Source organism: Vanacampus margaritifer, chromosome 4, assembly GCF_051991255.1.
Source record: "Vanacampus margaritifer isolate UIUO_Vmar chromosome 4, RoL_Vmar_1.0, whole genome shotgun sequence".
Taxonomy (NCBI): Eukaryota; Metazoa; Chordata; class Actinopteri; order Syngnathiformes; family Syngnathidae; genus Vanacampus; species Vanacampus margaritifer.
Window position 1 is genome coordinate 27,189,122 of NC_135435.1, and position 21,784 is coordinate 27,210,905.

General features: G+C 38.0%; 1 protein-coding gene across 5 annotated transcripts in view; it reads right to left on the minus strand.

Annotated features, from left to right (window-relative positions):
• Positions 1-21,784, minus strand: part of gpc6a (glypican 6a) — a 93,727-nt gene that overhangs the window by 20,454 nt on the left and 51,489 nt on the right. For all 5 annotated transcript variants that reach the window (XM_077563690.1, XM_077563689.1, XM_077563687.1 and 2 more), the window contains 3 exons: positions 18,231-18,622; positions 7,968-8,133; positions 146-276 (listed from right to left, as the gene is read on the minus strand). In XM_077563690.1, the coding sequence (XP_077419816.1) occupies positions 146-276; positions 7,968-8,133; positions 18,231-18,622 (689 nt within the window). The remainder of the gene's footprint in view (positions 1-145; positions 277-7,967; positions 8,134-18,230; positions 18,623-21,784) is intronic.

Consider the following 21,784-nt stretch of genomic DNA (forward strand, 5'->3'; position numbering starts at 1 on the left):
GTTAAAATTGAAAAAACATATATTTTGGTGTTCAGTGAACTTATAGCAGTCATTTAATGTATAATTCATAATTTTCCAAAGAAGAAAAGGGTTCTTGGGTTCTCCAGGGTTTAAACAAGTTAAGCAACAAGTTGAAGAAATGTACCTTTGCTGACAGTATCCTGTTGTTGTCCTGCATGGTCACGATGGCCTCCGAAATCTTGAGGTCAATTGGCTCAATGACTGCTTCCATGTGAAAAGGTCCTTGCAGTCTTTCCGCCACTAGCAACATGGCATCTGTCACAACATGAAAGAAAGAAAAAAAAGTCTATGGGACTTCTGTCTGAATGCTGCTTACTCGCCATCAGAAGTGAAGCCACCGGCGGCCATCTTACATTGCCACTCGATAAGCCCGCCTAACTTGAATGCATTGATTTTTCTGCAGCGTTTTCACATTATTTTCTTGCCTCTATGGTGAAAATGCCAATGTCGCCTGCCTGTTCTTTCTTCTCAGATACAAAACAAGTGAAATATTCATCGGTCCACTTTTGCCATTCATTTTTTAATCATGAATTAAATTTAACACAAAAAACACATATGTGAAAAGCACTTGTTAGAACCAATCAATTCTCAATGACAACATTCCGCGTGAATGCATTGTGATGTGACTCTCTAGCCACAGAAACAAATTATCCACCGGAGTACCACACTTCATTAAAAAAAAAAACATTTTATTAATACAGACAAAGGAATAGTCAACTTTTAATCATTTTTTTGCGAGCAGATGAAAGCAATAGCTGACATAATGCCATGAATTTCAGAAGAAATTGTCACTTGAGGTTACCCATGCTTTTATCTCCAGTAGACTTGATTATTGTAACGGTCTTTTGACTGAAATCCCTCAAAAGAGAATCAAACAGTTGCAGCTCGGGTTCTGATCAGAACAAAGAGAACAGGACATATTACTCTAGACCGAAGGGCTTTACACTGAATCCCAGTCAGGTCCACAAGCCAGTGAACAGTTTGTGTCCTGAATACATTAAAGAGAATGCTGAACACAGTAGGGTTATGAGATCTACACTCGGGTCAATTGGTGGAGCCCAGAGTTTGACTCAAACATGGTGAAGCAGCATTTCGCTGTTATGCCGCACACAAATACGCTGTGAGGGAAATCAGCGAATAAGTGAAAACAAACAATACAAACTTGTCTTTTTTCCATACCTTTGATTAAGTTCTTTTAGTAATTTTAGATGTCTAATTTTGTTTGGTTGCTTGCTTATTGAACATAGAAACCAGCAACAGAAATACTGCAATTAAAATAAAAGGATTTAAAAGACATTTTTTAATTTATTTTTTACATACACAATCATCATTAAGCACAAGTTCAAAAGGGAGTAGGAAGAAGTAAAAAAACTTATCGAGTCCTACCCCCTTACAAAAAAAAAAAACAAACAAACACACAAACGTACACATACACAGCTGCACAGTATTGTACATTTAGTTTACAAGCAAACATTTTTACAGATATATAAATCAGCACATACATTTTTAATTACACTCTATTTTCTACATTTGCACTGACTTATACCTGATTCAAATATTGTTGTTGTACTTTGTTTTTATACATTTTTTTAAACACAACTAGTGATTCACACCTTTTCAGGTTAATTCCAAATTTATTCCACAAAATTTACACCTATAATTATAACACACCTTTGCCTAATATTTGTTCTTGTTGAGAATTTTTTATAGACATTTATACACCTCAAATCATAGTCACTGTCTCTGATTTCAAACAGCTTTTGAATATTGTATACTTTTTTTTTTTTTTTACTTTGAAATGTTTTCTTAGGTGCTATTATGTCTGCTTGTGTGAAACACAGAGTTGCCGTGTGTATGTAATTTCAATAAAGCTATCTGCCTTGCAATCGCACATGTGCTGTTACAAATGACTTCAGTTAAATCTAAAGGTCCGAAGGGCAATCGGTAATGAAGTGGTGCTGTTATGTCATCAGAAGAGATTAAAAAATAAATAAGAGAGAGTAGTTTTTTTGTTGTTGATGATTGTAAACATTGGGTTATGCCAGACTGGGGTAGAGTTACACGGGGCTAGTTGCAGGTTCAAACAAATTGGAAGTCGACCAGCTCAGCAGTTGAGATACAATCTTTCAGCAATTTGTGAAGTTACTCTATTCTTAAGAAACCGATTGATATGACACAACTTAGATTGATTTTGAAGTAATGCTTTTGAAATGGCTTTACTTTGAAAAGAGGGATGAGAGCTACGATAGACTCCTGGTCTCTATTTTTTTAGTGGCTACATCTTTGAAGAGCACTCTTCTTTGTTTACACTGCAATCTAAAATCGAACGCGACGCTTGGTTTGATTTCCATCAGGAGTTGGCTGGAGGTCAGTGCAGGGGACCAAACTCAGTCCAATGCCAGTTTTCAGCCGTCCATGTTATGCACTTGCCGCTCGAACTGCGTGGGAGAAAAGCCTCAGGAGAATTCAAAGAGAGCTGCGACCATATTGGAGACAATTCTTTGAATCATTCGATAAAGACCCAATGACCTCATTCCTGCCTGTGATTGACTTGTGGCCAGTCTTGGGTGAGCCTCTCGCTTAAAATCATCGGATTAGACTCATATGTGACCCTAATGAAGACAAGTGGTATGTGTGAAGCTCAGTTGCGTGAAAATGGTTATGAGCATTTGCTATTACTTACATTAACTCATTTACTGCCATTGACGGCTATAGACGTCAAAATTCATTTGAACTATTTCTATTAATTTTCCACTTTTGTTAATAAGAGTATGAAAACCTTTTTTTATATTGTACATTTAGAACAGATATAAAATTTGTGATTAATCGTGAGTTAATTAGTGAAGTCATGTGATTAATTACAATTGAAAATTTTTAATCGCCTGACGCGATTTAGAAAAAGACAAGAAAAGATTATTAAAAATTAGGGGCGTCAGGAATTAATCGCATAACTTCACTAGTTAACTCACGATTAATCACAAATTTTATATTTGTTCTAAATGTACAGTAAAAAAAATCTAGGTTTTGACACTCTTGTTAATAAAAGTGGAAAAAAATGTTAAACTAATAGAAATAGTTCAAATTAATTTTTGACGTCTATAGCCGTCAATGGCCGTGAATGAGTTAAATTCAAATTAAATCATGTAAGAAAAGGAACTTAAAATTGACTTCTGCTCGGGAAATCACCAAGCTCACACATTATAATGAGGCCAATGTAGAGTGTGTTTGTGATGAAGAAGATGATGATTCTGATGGCCTACATTAGTAATGACTTTCTTCTGTTCTCACTCCCATTTACAGTTTTGACCATTAATAATGATGGAACAATACGAATAACAATTGAATAACACCATGTGACCAGATATGAATTTTGTAGATACTCTGATGCAGTTAAGTAGAGTGTGAGCCTCCTTTGCCAAACATCATTTATAGTAAAGCCCCATCAAGTGTGTCTGTCCTCAAAATTTCACAGCTACCCGAGAGCCCTAGTTAGGAATGGGAGGGGGGGGGGGGGGGGCAATATTGGCTTTGGTTCTCAGGGTCTAGGGAGTTGTGGGGAGGTAAGGTTACATTTGGAAGCAAGCCATGCAATTAAAAAGAAATGAGCAAATGAAATCAATGAGGATTGTTTACACTGTGGTGTCACTAATCAGAGGGCAACACATTCCTATATCCTAATTATGAAAAATAATGCGCCAGAGGCAAAAAGCAAGATGACAAAGCAGACTATTTTTTCGCTGTGAGTTCTGGAACGTACAGTATTACTTACGCATAACACCAATACAAAATATGCATGCGAGACGCAGGTAATAATTTTGTACTCTCGGGGTCGCCGCCATCTCATTCTACACTTAACTCATTCACTCCCAGCCATTTTCACTGAAACCACCTTCGCTCCCAGTTGTTTTACTGGATTTGGACTGATTTTGCATGGCCCACAGAATATTGTGTTCTATTGCTATAAAAACATGGAACCTACCAAAACAAAGATTAGAGTCTCTTCTTTCATCGGGAAAAAAAGTTCTATCTGTTCCCGTTTTGCAGCAATTAGCATTTAGATTGAGTTAGCTTTGCATGTATTAGTAGTCGTGCAATTGAGTATTGTGTTGTTGACACATTGCACTTTAACTTCTTGGCATGTTGTTTATTGTAGAAAAATGTGACCAAAAATGATCACAAAATCTCAGGATCATTGCAGAAAAATGTGACCAAAAATTATCACAAAATCCCAGGATTATTGTAGAAAAATGTGACAAAAAATCCCATGATACGTGAAAAATCTGCAATATAAAATTACAACTGCCATTTTAAAATATGCGACACAGTGACGCGTACTACTGTTGCAGCGATCTGTGCGGGGGCGGGGCTGGCCAGATGCTGCTTGTGAGGGCAGCCGTGAGCTCGCTGCTGTGCGCACTTGAGCAGGTGTTGGCAATTGCTACAATCAGCAGCACGCCCCTCATGCACCTTTTTGGACTATTTAAAAAATAAAAAAACACCACACCAAAAAATGAACCACCCAGACAAACTAGATAGCAAAAATTCAACACTGACCAATATCTTGTATTAAAAGTTTTGTGAGAAAAAGTCAAATTCTAAAGGAGTGCATTTTTTTCCCCTTCTGCACTAGGCTATGTGGTGCAATTGTATAATTATAGTATTCTACTCATGTAACCTCAACATTGCAATACTGCAATTTCAACCGCAATTAAATCCCTACCAATCTCTTAAAAGAAAAAAAAAGTAATTGAAATCCAGTTTCCGGGTTCTTCCTCCTTTCAAATGTGAGGAAATTACACAGACACTAAACAACCCTTGATAAGCATCTTCCGACAAGGCGGTTTGGTTTGTCTGTCAGAAAAAGAAGCGATTCTGATGCAGCGAGGGCCCGGGAAAAGCAGCAGCATGCCTCTTCGAGGGTATTTTAACAAGAGGCTGACAAGACAAATGATGATGATGCGTCCGTCATGATGCAGAGCTGGCTATATTTGTCACAATGGCAGTTGACGGATGGTCTGGGATCACACAGCGGACACACATGCACGCATGCCAGCACACATGAGCATGCAAAGCACACTTACAAGCAAGTCCATTTCAGCTGACTTCAGAGGTTTGTACACACCGCTTGCTTAGAATCTAAGATGACAATGACATTTTAGAGGACTTGTAATTATATATACTTCAATGAATTTAAAAGTAATTGTTTTAGTATCCATATTTATTTATAAAATGTATGGGAAAGGATAATCTACGCTAATTGTGTTTATTTTTAGTTACAAACAAAATGTAACATAAGTGGATGACTGGTTCAGAAAAAAACATGTATCTGATTACAGACGCTCCCCTACTTACGAACATTCGAGTTACGAACAACGGTACATACGAACATTTCTGCGCGTACAGTATGTCGAAAAATGTACGGAAAGAAATGCTGTAAGTTAGATTTTGTATTGCGCGTAGTGCTTCTTTTTCCGCCGCTAATACCGACGATTGGCGCTGTGAGAGCTCATTGGAGGCTGAGCAACGTGGCGAGGAGGAGGAGGAAGAAAACGCCGGTCCCCATGAAGCAGGAAATAACTTTTGAAGCCGATTCCAGCGACGACGAAGAATCTCTCATGATATAAAATCCTCCTCTTCCTCCTCCTCCATCATCTCCTTAAGCATCGAGTACATCTTCCAAAAGTAAGTTAAACTTCATTTTATTTATCTTATTACGTACATGTACATACTGTGTGTGTGTCTCTCTCTCTCTCTCTCTCTAACATACGTAGTACAGTACAGTACTGTACGTATTCTCTCCATTTTATTAAAAGTTTTTTTCAGTACAAACCAACGCAGGTTACTTGTACAAGCCTTAAACATACTTATATAAACCTTCAATATACTTATATAGGCTTTAAACATAAATTATAATACAAAATATAGCACTGAAGCAACTTACGAACAAATTCACCTTACGAACGATCGTCCGGAACGTAACTCGTTCGTAAGGTGGGGAGCGTCTGTACATTAGAAGGGAAGAAAGGTGAACGGTATGGGATTTTTTTTAAATAGGTTTTAGGTGAACTAATGAATACACACACACTCGCACGCACGCACGCACACACACATTATCACCCACATACAAAAAATAAAATAAAATATAAAAAAAAAAAAGGAGAGCAATGATGATGACATGTCAAATCGGTAAAATTACCAAATGAACAATACTGAGCTCTCCAGAAAAAAAAAAAAAAAGGGAAGAATGGCAGTGGTGCTTTTCATGATTTTTTGTTTTATTTTTTTAAAAAAATCAAAATACTGTAAACCGCTTGGAAAACAAAACAAAACAACAACCTTGCCTTCCTTTTCTTCAGTGGTCCTCTGTGATAATCACATTACAGCATGAACAAAGTCCACGTAAATGTCATTAAGTGCTTGTGAAGAAAAATGTGATGATTTAAAAGAATCGTGATCCAGGCTGTCTACACATGATGATTTATGTGCTACATGTGATACATTTAGAAGTGGATTTTGGAAGACCGATCAATACTTTTTGCGAGTTGTTGAGTTAGCTCGTGAAACTTTTTTGGGCAATAGAGAATGCATCCAAAAAGATGTAGAAGACATCCAAAATTACCTTCGATCATACATTCAGAAAGATGCTGAACTTTGAACTTTTAATATATATATATATATATATATATATATATATATATATATATATATTTATATTTATATATATATATAAAACTTAAATTATTATTATGCGGGGAAACATACACTGCCTGGGCAAATGTAAGCGCCTATGGGAAGAGTCACAAGAAGACAGACATGCTGAAAATTGCAGCACTATTAGTCATTTTGTAATGGAACCACGAGCTCTATAAAATATGAAATGATTAATGGAGCAAAACAGAATGCAACACATTTAACACAGTGAGTGCCGTCATTTGAATCTGGTGGGTCATTGCCCTTCCCGTTCTTGTGCAAAAATGAAGAGGAAAAGTCAAACTAGACAATACAGGGGAAAAAAATGCCTCCCAATAAAACTAGGGTGCGATAAAATCAATAAATTTTCACAAACATCTCAAGGGTTCCCTTCCTCTAACCAGATTTAAAATTCTGTTACAACAGCAGCTTTTCCCATTACTGTCAGGAACAATGTCCCTTTGCGGCGATGGATTTGCCTCTTCACAAGTGAACAAGACACTAACTTTTTAACAGATGTCATAAAGCAGAGAGACATTTCATTCAGCACACAAGGGCCTGTGTTGATCTGAGGCTTCAGACATGCCACCCGAGAGAACACATGCTATGCAGTCTGGAGGCTTTTTTGGAATACCGACCTGTCACAAATCGGCAAGTGGCTCAGAAGCACACTTCGCTTCACATACAGTCGTCAGACATGTCTCGGGCTAGAATTCACCTCGTTTAAAGAATAGAACAGCTAGCGTGATGGTGGCGTACATGACAAGAAATAAAGCATTGAACTGGGAGGAAAAAAAAATACAGATGGAACATTCAATGTGACTCCTTTGTATGCATTTAACAGTGAGTCTTTCGGCAAGCAGCTACTTACAGCCTAACTGCGGTGCTCTATTACTCAGCAAGCTCTGCTGGAAAGTCGACAGAAAATGTGTTTGCTTAGGATCTGCTCTCCCTTTATCAATCCCAAACAGCAGGGACCCACAGCCAGCTTTAAGCGCTCAGCCCGGGTCCTTGCAATAGAAAACAGCATTGCGCAGTTGCACACAAAAAAGAAAAAAAAAACCGAGGGAATGGCTGAATACGAACTCAGTTTTGTCTCAGAGCAGAACCAAATGTAGCATATCCAATTGAATTCCCACAGAGGCTATTCAAACCGAGCCATGAAAACATAACATTGCCTATACAGTACTTGAAAGTACACACCATACGCATAAGAGAAACAGATGCACAGACACCAGATTTAATGAATTACTTACCAGTGAAAGTGTTCCATTCGAGATCGAGGTCAGCCTGGTTTGCGAGACAGCCTCTCATGACGTTTTGACAGTAGTTTTGGCAGGGCTTGAGTCCAGGCATGCTTCGGCAATATGGACAGTACAACATCCTGGTCAAGGCTCTGACGCACGGCGGAGCAACGTTCACCTGCAGAGCAGCCGGATATGTAGAAAGAAGAGATACATATTATGAAACGGGAGGCTTTCTGTGAAGAATCAATGCTAAGGAATACGATTTCAAACAAGCATTCCCAATCAACAAACAATTCAGAATTTTTTGGATTATCAGAGGTGGCCGCAGTATCCAGAGAAAACCACAAAAGCATGAGAAGAATGGGAAAACTCCACACAGAAAAGCCTAAATTCTAACCCAAAGACTCCAACTGTGAATGGACGTGCCAACCAATATTCCACTCCGGACATTTGATCATTTTAACCAATTTAAGCACAATTAATGCTGGTGCATAAACCTTCCATTGGATGGTGGATTCATACTTTTGCGAAGCACTGTACATACGTCACATGTCCCGAGTGTGGACATGTAAAAAAATGCACTAAATAAAACAGCGTGGCAACATGAGCTTTTCAACACTGTCCATCCTGATCTTTTGTGAAGGCTGTGCCTTTTGTTATAGGGCCATGCGACTCAGTTGCTTGAGTGAAAGTGACAGGATTCTCACATCTGCTTCCCTTCAGAGGTGGGGATGCAGAACGAGGAGTACATCTGATAATTGGCCTGTCAGCCTCTGTATTCATGCTTGACTCTAGATTGTGTCCAGCATGTGCTCTGGAGACTGCTGTGCGCCTCTGTGTTAGACTGGTAACACATCAGACAGCAGCAGTCATACGATGGAGACCGCTGGCTGCATTCTAAGCCCTTGACTTCACACATCATTATTTTAAAAGATCGCTTCACCACCGAAGTTCTAAAAAAAAAAAAAAGCTTGAAATTCTTCTACTCAGTTGCGAATGTGTATATTTTGTGATCATAATTGACAATGAGGTGTTTATGAACAGGTTCAAAATAACACCCATATGATAAAGAAGGAAATATGAAACCTCCATCCATCCGTCAGTAAATGAAAAATAAAATAAAGCAGCTAGCTATTATAGCTAACTATCCATATATATCTAGCTAGCTAGCTATTGTATCTCGCTATCTATCAATAGCTAGCTAGCTATTGTATCTTCGTCACAAGACAAAATGGCGGTCAACTCAGTGAAGGGAAGCTTTCCGCTCATTGAAAAGCATTGGACTTTGGATCATTGTAATTTCATTTGTGAGGATTATTTTGATTTCAAAATGCGATGACATGTTTGACTACTGTGCCTGGTTTGTATGCTAGTCACAGGTAAAAGCAATACGGTACGCCATTTGTTTTCACCGTATAAAGGAAGCATTTGTATTGCAATTGGGGAAATACCGGAAATGTCAGGATGTTTGGAATTGTCCATCTGTCTGTCCGTCCATCCATCTATCTATCTATCTGTACATTCATCTGTCCGTCCATCCATCCCTCCATCCATCCGTCCGTCCATTCATCTGTCCGTTTGTCCATCCGTCCATCCATCCATACATCATTATTGGAAACATGAATGGAATCTATTGTACACAAACCCAGTGATGTGAATACAACTAAAGATTAAAGTGACAAAAAAATGGTAGAATGTGCACTTTAATAATAGTATTTGTGACATCTGAGTCTCTGTCTAACTTTCATCTCGTCTGTTGTTATCGCTGTGGTTTGTCTTTGATTTGGTACAGTAAATATGTGTGCTATTGTGTGGGAAAACAACGGCAACCAGTGTGACATCGACTATTAGTGCACTTGCTGCCACTATTTGGCAGCTGGCAGCAAGGATCCAATTCAACATATTTGACATTTGCAATCTGCCACAGATATCACGCAATGTCTTGTAAGAAGCCATTACAACTAGGTTGCTCGTTGCCATTTTCCACAGGTTATGTCATCTGCTTGTGTTATGGTAAATTGTTTATATCACCCGAGGAGTATCGTTAACAGGGTGACATTTTTAGAAAACAAGGGACATTTAACAGCTAACACGCTTGCAAAATATCATGCTCGGCTTAGACACTGGCATTTCCCATTTGGATGAGAGACATTAAAGCAGTTGCATCTAATAAATCCCAAAGCAGCCTTCATGAAGACAGATTTTTTTTTTTGCCAAGTATTTATAATTCTATGTAGAGTCAAATGCAAATATTTACCAGACATGAAATAATGATTAGTACAGCTTGTTATGACGGTTTCCGTTTTAATTAGCAGAAGGTTTGAATCTTTTTCTTTTTTTTTTTTGCTTTTTCTGGAGGTTTGAATCTTACCTTTGAGAGGAAAAAAAACACGTCAAAAACAGATTTAATGTACAGAGAAATATTTAAAAAAAAAAAAAAAGTTTGTAAACCCTGCTCAAGTGTGTGATGAGTTAAATTCAGAGGATAAATGTTTTTTTTTAAAAAAAATTCTTTACACAACAACATTCTTTCCCACAAAGCATTTGAGTGTGTTATTTAATGATTTGGATTGGCTGGCAACCAGTTCAGGGTGTACCCCGCCTACTGCCCGAAGCCAGCTGGGATAGCACCTCCGCGATAGCACCTCCGCGACCCTTGTGAGGAAAAGCGGTCAAGAAAATGGATGGATGGATTGGATTGCTTTTAAGAATTAAGTCAAATAGGAAGTTTATGTCTGGGAAAAGCAAACAATGATATTCACCAGGGTTACACAAATCCTAAAACAATATATTTTTTTCAATGAGTCAAAGGTCCATTTATTTCAAATATTTTTTTTAAAATATTTCCTCTGTACTCTCATGTTTTAGAACAATTTCCCAGCTGTAAACATGTTTCAGATGCACTTGAATTTGTCAACATGTAAAGTTGTTTGCCATTGTTTTTCCCGTGCCTTGCAGTTTGCTGTGTGCTCTTTTGATGAAGGATAATCTGATAATCTTGTTACCACATCTTTATAGTTGAGTGACTGGAATATTTCATGGCGGGCTGAGGGCAAGACTGCGGCGGAAGACGTCTCAGATCCAGTGTAAGATTAACACACACTAATCTACTTATCTGATATATACGCACTATGATAGCGCCACATGGTGTGTGGGGGTACTTTATGCGCAGGAAACTATAATGACAATTGGGCATGCAGAGAGAAAGTGGCCTGCTCCTCAACCTTTTGCTTTGAAGGAGCAGTACGAGCTGTTCATCCGTCAAACTATTGAGCTACCATGAATTCATCCTTTATTAAGGATTAACATATCTCATTTAAATGCCGTCATCTTGAACACTGCTTGTATAAAGTCATGAGCTCATTCGCCCACCCGATAACACGCTGCATATAAAAAGTCATACCACATTATCAAGAGCAGATTGATGAGAAACAGCTTGCAAAAGACACTCACGGAAATATCACCTTGCCTATCCAACTGGGTGTTGTCATGCACATACGGCGTGAACTCCGTCCGGGGGGAGTGCAGCTGAAATGTGAGAAATGACAATATCTTTCCAAGCTACCAAGGCCAATCAAGGGGAACACTGGTGGGACAGTGAGAGCGATGCCAAGAATTTGTCTCAGTCGTTTTGTCATAATTTTTGTCATTGAGCACATTGCTTTCACAGTGATTGGACACGGGTGTGGGACTGCGTTGCTGACCCGGTGCTCCCGCTCAATTACACAGCCATTAGTGTCGATAGCAGTGAGACTGATCTGTCGTTGTGCAAAACAGTCTGTCACTTGTTCTTTTTTTTTTTTTTTTCAGGAGAGCTCAGTATTGTTCATTCGATTTGACATCATCATTGCTCTCCTTTTTTTTAAAAAAAAAAACAAATAAATTAAAAAAATTTAATAAATGTTTTTTTTTAAATATATATACACATATATATATACATATACACACATATATATATATATATATATATTTTTTTTTTTTGTATGTGGGTGAGTATGTGTATGTGCGTGTGTGTGTGTGTGTGCGTGCGTGCGTGCGAGCGTGTGTGTATTCATCAGTTTACTAAAGCCCATTAAAAAAAATCCCATACTAATAATATAATATAATAATAAATTGCTGTAAGTTATTGCTTGTAAGTTATCACGATGTAGTGGCTCTCGCTAACAGACAGAATTAAGTAACCAGAATTAGGTTAAAAAATTCTATGTTTCTATAAATTTTGATATTTGGTTTTTATTTGAGGCAGATATTTTTTCCATTAAAATGTGATTTATGAGGAGGTAACTTAGACCATTGGTCGATATTCAGAGTTTGTTTATTTTTCCAGTTAACAAGAATTGTTTTTTTAGCGATAGTAAGGGCTACAAGTTTAGATTGAAATTGTTTATGTGGTAAGTCAGTTGTTGTTAGGTCACCTAGCAAACACAAGTTTGGAGATAAAGGTATCCTACAGTCCAAAATAGACTGTCACTTGTTCTGAAGACAAACATGGCTAACATAACAAAACTGAAAAAAAAAAAATCTGTAATTACTAGAAATACTAGATATTGCACCCAAAAAAAAAGGAGAAAAAAAAGAACAGTGAACTGATGTTAGAGTAATTCCTTACAAGAATCTTGTATATGCTCACAGAAGGTTAGAGTAAATCCTAAAATCCCACATCAAACGCTCGCCTTCTGCGGCACTGACAAGAGATCTGATATCTAATCATGCTGTCAGATTTCCACACAGCAAGGAAATAAAAGGGACTGGAATGAGGTGTAGATGCTCGTGGGGAAATAGCGCCAAGACGCACGGTAATAAAAAAATAAATAAAACAGTTGAATAAAATGATTTTATCATGACAGTCTAGTATATTATAAAAAAATATTTTACACAGACCAACTAGTGTGTCTATGACAAAATATGTCAAATTGATTACGTAAGGGGTGGGCAAAATTCTGAATTGAATTGCGAATGACCCCTGAATTTCAATTCAATTCTTGAATTTAAATTGAAGTGAACAGAAAGCAGAATTGCAAGTTGAGTTTCAATTGCAGGAAGTAGAATTGAAATTCCATGAAATTCATGATGCAAAATGTAAGTGTTTGCAACAATGAAGCCTTACAGCATGAGCCTATTTACATGAATTTCATACAAATATTATATGGACTTTATACACGATACTTAATTATAGTAAATAGTAAAATGTATTACTTTAAAATTTCGTGTACAATAACCCTCGCCCCTCCCCCCGCCATAGTATAATACGATCAGTTTGATTTGCATCCTTTATTATACTGGCCAACATTTTTTTTCTCCTTGAGTGCATGGACATTTCTGAGTAATTCTGGGCTGCTAAGTCCGAAAATAACGTCTTTTTTTTTTCTGATTGGCTCTAGTTATTTGATAGGATATTTTTGACAATTAATTCATTTGGGGATATCAAAAACAACTTTTTTTTTATAGTACGGTGGGACAATTTTGGGTCATTTTATATGGAAAAGAAGTTTCTTTTTGACGGGATTTTTACAGTAATTGTTTTTGATGAACATTTAAAGCCTACTCGAAAAAACAACAACAGATCATTAAAACTGACAAAACACTTAAAAGTGTTTGAGGGGGCTCCTGTTGCGGATGACAAGTGACATGTGGCGATGACTATTCCTCGACCGGGGTGTGGGGGCAGTGAGACGGGCCTGAAGTAAATGTCCCAGCCATCCGAAATTCCCAATGGCCTCCCTGCCCCTAAACTAATCGAGTGATAGGTGTCCACCAATGTTATTCATGCATCGCTTGCTTTTTTCCAACTTGAGCCTCCCTGTACTCCTCATCTTCAGTGTAGAATGGCGCCAAGAAGATTCAAGAGAGTCTGCTGTGAATCAATGCATGTCTGCCTGTCTTGTCAGAATAATAATAACCTGGGCAGATGTGACTCCATGAAAAAGCTCAAAAGTCCCCCGTGTGACCTGCATGAGTCAGCGCAATTGTCTGTCTTTGGTACACTATGGGACGGCCTCGCTGATTTAACCTGACATGAACCGTGTTATGCGGCAGTTGGGACTGTTTCTTTAATTTACAGAGACAAGCGCAAACATGTTAAAAGCCAGCTTCGTGCGAGTGCCACTGTACCATGAGCTATTTACCATCTCTTGTGGTTACATGACATGCATAGACAATATTGTTGTCCCTCCGCATCAGATAAAGGCGCATTTTCTGTCCACCTGAGGGGGAAGGCCAGCATCCTGAATGTCAAAAGAAAAAAAAAAACAGACCTCATTTGTTCGCAAGGAGATCCCGAGACAAATGCGTAACAAGCTCTAAAAGGATGTGGTGGAATTCTGCTTGCATCAAATGTCATGAGGCCATCATCGTGTGAACTGGTGGCATATGCAGCTTAACGTGACTTAATGAAACAAAAAATAGATTCGAAAAGAGGGATTTTTTTTTTTTTTTTATCAAACCAAGTTTCTGGATTGCTCAATACATAATCACAGTGAATCACATCCTGTAGTCCATTTCGTTACTGTCCTTTCATGTCTTTGTATTTCAGGCACATGCTGTTGATCATTCTTCCAACATTCTGCAGTTCATCACAGATCAAAATCTTTTAATTAAAAAAGGCATCTTTGCTGCAGAACATTTCCCAATGATGTGCCAAACCTTTTTTTGAGCCAGTTGCCATCTGCCATTGCAGCGCAGCGGCCGAGACCTCATCCCAGGCAAGCTGTGAGCGCGCCGAGCCAACGAGAGAGGACCAGACAGACGCTGAGCGAGAGGGTGAGAGACGAGAGTGTGCCGTGCTTCTGTGGGACGACGGCTTTATTTGAAGAAATATTTAGCTTTGGAAATAGAATTTACGCTATTTAACATTTTAAAAGCCTCTACAGGTTTCTCATATGTCATGTTTGAATGGCAGGAGGGAAACTACAGGTACTTGAAAGTTAAGTGGAGGCAGAAAAAATACACAGTGTGTCAACAAATAAGTCAATGATCGTTTCCTGTGCGCAAGAACTTTTTGGTGCCCTGGTTAAGAATCGATATAGATTCAGGAAAAAAGACATTTTAGTAAAATAAATAAATAAATACTGCTACTAGGGTAAACCAAGTCTGCTTCATACAAATAGACAATCAACCATATATATATATATACACAAACCTAAGTACAATTTAGAGTTAGTTGCACAGTTGCTCAGAACTGTAAAACGGCTGCGCAAACCACACTTTCATTATTTTATCATTTCAATTTCAATTAAATAATTAAATCAACATAACGCCATCAAATGGGTAATAATTTAATAACGTGCTTTTTGTTAATGTCGTGTGATTACCCTGTCTTATTTTCTTTGGAAAACTTTGGAAAATGGTTCACTGTACATAAAAATTAAAAAAAAAAAAAGACCCAAGATCAGGAACTGGTACAACAGAAAAGGGAAACTACCTAAGACTGTAAAAGCTTCACATAATAATTTATATTTATGTGCCCACCTCCTACTGACTGAATACCACCAACAGTTTGTAAAATGTTATGTTGACAGATGGACTACCACTTAAGAAAATTGACATTTACCACATAGTAAATAGTTCTACCTCTTGCTTTTTAGCGAAGACAATAAAATGACAGCACTTTAAGATGTATGTTGCGTGTGAAGATTAGAAAGTGTCTTCCAGTTTACTGCCAGTTCGGGTAATAAGATCCGCATACACCACCAGGAAAAAAAAAAAAAAATCCCTCTGTACAAAATACCCTACTTCTTTCCATCATCATGACTAAATATGCAGCATGCATGAGGCTGGTTCCCATGCTCATGCAGTGTTAGTGATAAGTGCTCTAAATACCCAAACTTTAAACCGTTCAAAAGGTCCAAATCCTCACAATCTTCCCTGAGCAGGTCTTAATGTGACTGGACTGTGTTTTAAGTACCCCCAGGATAAAACTCTTAATGGTCATCATAAACTGTAATCCAGAGAGATTCTGCTCTTAATCCAGACATGGAGTCCATGACAGTGTTCAGTTGGAGCCCAGCACAATCCCATTTTATGGAGTGATATCTCTCCTGTTCCGACTTCCTTGCAAAAGCAGTGATTATGTATGCTTCCTCGTTGTTTTCATATCACCTCGTGCAAATGAAACACGGAAAATTGAACAGGCAGATGGTTGAAAGCTTTTCTGGAATGTTAATGACACTTTTTGTAGCTTGAAAAGCTCCAGTTCAGTGAACTCAGGCCGTACAGTGGGCTCCATTCAATACGCCAAACTGCAATGACTCGTATGTGAGCACATTGCAGGGAGTATGTGCAAACATTTTATACATCTTAACAGCTGTCAAATCAAGTTTTTGGCGGATAACTACATTGCCGCAACACCAGGACCAAGCAAGACTTGGATAATGATGAGCGCATTGTGTGTCAACCACGATAACAAAGCCATCAGTCGCTAGACTGACCGGCAATTCAATTTGTAATTAATACTGTAGTTCCTGGTGAGAACTTATTGTATATTTAAGACGCTAAAAAATAAAATTAAAATAAAACTCTAAATACACTGACATTGTAGAATGTGGCACCTGTTTCCAACGTTAGCAGCTAGTGGCTAGTAGCTAGCTGCTAAGTGAGTAGGCTTGGAAAGCAAAAAATGACTCTGCACACTGATGTTTTTTTTGTTTTTGTTTGTTTTTTTGTTTTGTTTTTCTGGACACTTTGATGCTGACAGCCTGACATATTTGCAGGTCTTACTGTTCAATTTTCCACAAATCACGCTTACTCAAATGTGCTGTTTTAGCTGGCAAAAATTGCTGTCGTGGTTCTGACGTCACTTCTTCTCTCAGTCCAGAATGTCACTTATATTTCTAAAGAAAATACAGTTTGCTGTTATCCACGGTTTAAATTTAAGGGGGGTGTAGTTGATTGTGTAAAAATTTTCAGTAGGATATCCAAATACCAAAATATTTGATAGCTGCAGCCCAAATATACTGTACATAAAGTATGAAATTGTAAATGTGAAGTGACAAATGTCACCTTACATGAATTCAACAGCACAACATTTGATTTAGATTTAAATATGACTGGAATTTGGCGCAAGTATGTAAAATAATAAATATGTCCATAAATTATTAAACCCAGCCAGGAAACTGATACTCCCTTTTTTTTTCTTTTTTTTGTTGTGCTGGCTGCATCAGCGACCTAATTTCCACATTTTTCTCTGGAGCTTACTGTTGCTGCTACGTTGTAAAAAAGAAACCATGTGTGAAACCATGTGCATTACTTCATAGTCGAGGTGAGAGGTTTCTAGTGCTCATCCGCAAACTGTCCTAATTTCTAATGTGCTTGGTTTCTTGCAAATATTAGGTGAACCGCTGGCTAAAATGATGCTACGATCTAAGTTGTATGTCCAAATGAGCTCTGTTTGAGTTTTCGTCACGGATGAAAGCATACAACATAGTTAATGGAGGCGGCATGCTTTGTTGTTGGAGTTGTTTTTAGCCGCATCCCACAAAGCGTAATATCTTCTTCTTAATTTGCTTTGACAGTTGGCAACAGTTTCAAAGTGTGTGTGCTACCGACAACCACAGGACTTAAGTGGAACAACAACGATGGAAATGCACAATGAAAGCAGTGAAGTCGTGTCTCTCGTCAGTCCATAAAGTGTAAGTACCTCAACTCCAGTGTTAGCTTTGACTTACTGTTGCAGGTGATAACTCATACAGTGGGAGTTGGAAAATGAACACTAATACTTTTACTTATGACAAACTAACGAGACAAATCCAAAAGGACATTAGTTCAAGAATGAGGTGATAAACTTAAAATTGGGTGGAAGGCAGTGACCAGCTACAGTTAAACTATAGAAACATGTACGAAAGTCTCTGTACACTGAAAGCTGTGAGTAGTGAAGGTAATTGTTAGGTCAAGGTGATTTGTCATGTCGAGCTACTTTTCACCTCCAGTTTATGGGCAGTCACCGTCCTGACAGCCTTCAGCGATGCCACACTGTTTCCTGGCTGCACTTCATAATTGATGAGGGGGCAGGGAATGTGGGATTTGATCCTGACTGAGCGTGCCTTTTAGGTCTCGGATTGATGCATTTCTCATTCCAATGCTTCCTTAAGTGCCATTAAGATTTGGCAACTATTTCCTTGATGTACTCAAAGCGAAGGTATCTTATATTTATAACAGACATGGCCAGAAAATGAATATAATGACAACAACAAAGTACGTCATTTCTGCATGGCATGCGGCTGAGTGGAGGTAAAATGTTCTTGGCACAATAAGAAGCAAACACAGCATCAAACTCACCTTGGCAACCCTGTTGGCAACTTCCCGACCGACCATGAGGCCCTGGACAAACGTCCGTGCAGCAATCAGTGCCCTGGTGACCTGAGCCTTCAGTTTCCTGGGCACATCTCCAAAGGGCTTGAGTTGATCTGAGTATTTACTGACACACTCCAGGTAATCGTCTGTGAAGTGGTACTGCGAGTTCAATAACTGGAACATCCGCTCCAGCAGCCGGGACCAGAAATCATTGAGCATCTCCTCCAGGTTGACGTTGCCCCCTGTGTAGTAGCGCTTGAGCTCAGTGAACAGGTCCTGGAACACCTCCGAGTTTTTCATGTACAGCTTCCCAAATGTCCTTGAGAACATGCTGCTCAGAGACCTCTCGGAATTGTCCAGGAGTTCCAAGAAAAACTCTGTTGGGATTCATGTAAAAGAGGGAAAAAATCAGAGAAACAAAGATGCAGACATTTACAACATGTAATAACTTTTTCATTTCCAAATAGAAGATTCTCTGGGCAAAAATATTATGGGTCGTACATTATGCACGGGTGCATAATTATGTCAAAGTAAATAATGGACTATTTAATAATTAACTTTTTAGAAATAGAAATGTGTTAACATAATCATCCTGATAACCTGCATTATTCCCTTTTTTAAATTTTCTTAAAAAAAACAGCAGTTCAAAACCTACCTAAACATAATTACAGGTTATGAATAAGCATTTTTGACAAGTCATAAATAAACCAAGCATAACATTTAATGACTACACATATATTTTCTGCTCAGGAATACAACCAAATAACTATCATTTCTACATTACATTACATGCGGAGTACCACAGGGGTCCATATTAGGTCCAACAATGATTTATAGCATACATCAATGACAATGACATGTAGAGTATCAAAAATTGTTAAGTTCGTCTTGTTTGCTGATGATACATTCTGGGGAGAATTTGCAACTTATTTAAAGATAATTACAACAGAAATAAACTTAAGTGGTGGTTTGACAAACATAAATTATCTTTAAAATGAACTTAAACAAAACTATCCAAGTGCACTGCAATACCGGGGAAGGCAAAACAGTCTGGACCATTGGTCACTTACACACACTATATTGTGCACTATTTTTTACCATATATATTGGACTGTGTGAAGGTCTGGGGGAACACCTACAAAACCACTCTACAACCACTATGCACGCTCCAAAAAATAACTATAAGGACAACACATAATGCAGGATATTGAGACCACACAAACTCACTGTTTATACGATCACATTTGTTGAAATGTATGGATCTGGTTAAATTCATTGTGTTCAAAGAAAGAAATAATCAACTGACAAAATATATCCTGCTAGTGTTCAGAGACAGAGGGTATAATCTAAGGGAGAATTTAAACTTCAATGAAGCAATGAAAAATGAATTCATTCATTCAACAGAGAACGTCAATAACGTCATTTCTGAAAGGGTACAAGCCTTGAATGATCCCCCAGTTAGCATCTTTTTCACAAATGCTACCCTGTGCATTGACTACTAATCAGTTGATGAAATTTAACCTCCAGACTGGATTTACTTGCATCGCCTGCGTGGTGGCAGCCTTGAGCATTAACACACCAACGCGGAACATTCTGAGCAAAATCAGCCTCGTAAATAGGATCACATGTTCCTGAATGTACAAGCGTGAGCTCATAATTAATGTCTCCATGTCAGATCTTCCTCCTACCTCCATCTTTGTAAACAAGCATTTGACACATGAATCAACATTTCACGTGTCAGGCTTGCTCATAAAACATTCGGGGCCTCGTGAGCTCTACTTGCTTCTTTATTAAGCTCTTGGCATTACAACATAACATACAAAATTCCCACTCATGAACATCAATTGTTTTTGTAATGCCGCCCCTTCTTTTCCGTTTGTATCGTATCTAGTTTTACTCTATAGTAAAAGTGTTTTTGTTCTTCTACAGAGCCAATTGTATTTTCAGTCCAAACATATGTATAATATAATATAATATAATATAATATAATATAATAATATAATTAACGCCATAGCAGTTGCACCAATGGTGTTGTATGATTACAATAAACAAACCTACATCCAGTGTTGCCACAGTTACCTTGAAAAAGTCATTTGCTTTAGGATTACTTTAGTTTAAAAGTAGTGGATTACAAGTTACTTTCAGCAGATGTCGACAATATAAAAATGACTGAATAATATAACAATATATAATATATATAAATATAACATATAAATAATAATAAATATAATAATAATAAAAAAATAAAAATAAAAAATAATAATATATAAATATAACAATATAAAAGTTACCTGGGATAGGCTCCAATTCTGTGCTACCCTATGCGATGGCTTTAACTTTGAATTAGCATCCCTTAAAAGTCTCAACTGCTGTTGAGTCTATTTGACATGTTTTGCAAAGCATTATTGCTTGAGTAAGTTGTTCAGCCAAAACTCTCTTCCCTTATTTGAACTGTATCCACCCGAAAGAGGTGGGGGAGTCGTCCCTAGTCGCTCTTCTTCTTTTATTTCTTGCAGCATAATGACCTGCCATTACACCTACCTTTGTTTAAATATTGAAAGCCTGTGGGGCTTTTTCCAATTGGATCTAAATCAAGGACAAGCAGTCTCATGTGTACTGAACATGTAAAGTTGGCTCTGTACAAGCCTTTAAGAAGCTTTCCAGATGGATAAAAACCCTACGTAGATGGGTATGCCACAAAATATGATTTGTTTGAATACTTAGATCAGGGGTAGGCAAGTTCGGTGCTAGAGAGCCGCAGTCATGCGTGTTTTCGGTGTCTCCTGCCTCCAACCCAGGTGTTTCAAATCATCAGCTCGTAATTACGTTCTGCAGGAGCCTCAGGTGTGTTCGAGGAGGGAGACATAAAAAAAACAAGCAGGACTGCGGCTTTCGAGGACCGAACTTGACTACCTCTGACTTAGATGGACAATTCTTATATTTCGCTTTCCAGAAATTAAAAAATAGTGGAATTATACAGCTCTGATATCAAACACACACAAAGAATAGATTATACGGGAAAGTGCTTGGCACTATTGACAGACATTTAAATTTTTTTGTTATATGTTCCCTGTTGTATTGGAGTATCCTCGAATCACGGCCAGCATTGTGCAACTATTTAGCCTTATGTGATTTCAAGGCCAGATCCCTCACAAATATTGCAGTGGGAGTTTCAGACCGCAGCTGCAGCTGGCCAACTCATTAATGGGACAAAACTCATATCTGGCCTCATAATTATCCGACTGAGAGTTATTGACCTTGCACTGCATTCGACAGCTTCGGAAAGAATAATTGGGTGTGCTCTTACTGACAAGACATGATACAAATAACAATTGTCGTACATCAACTCAAATTAGAGCAAAGGTCCGATCAGGTGAATGTCCCAAGCCTTGAAATGATTATAAAGGTGTGGTAAGAGAAAGAACAAAAATAAATAAATATGGAAAGCTGTTAGTCGGTAAGTAACTCTGAAACAGCAGCTTGGTCTTTCCGTGAGCCTCTTAAAAATCAGAGGATTATCTCTTTTTTTGTATGATGTT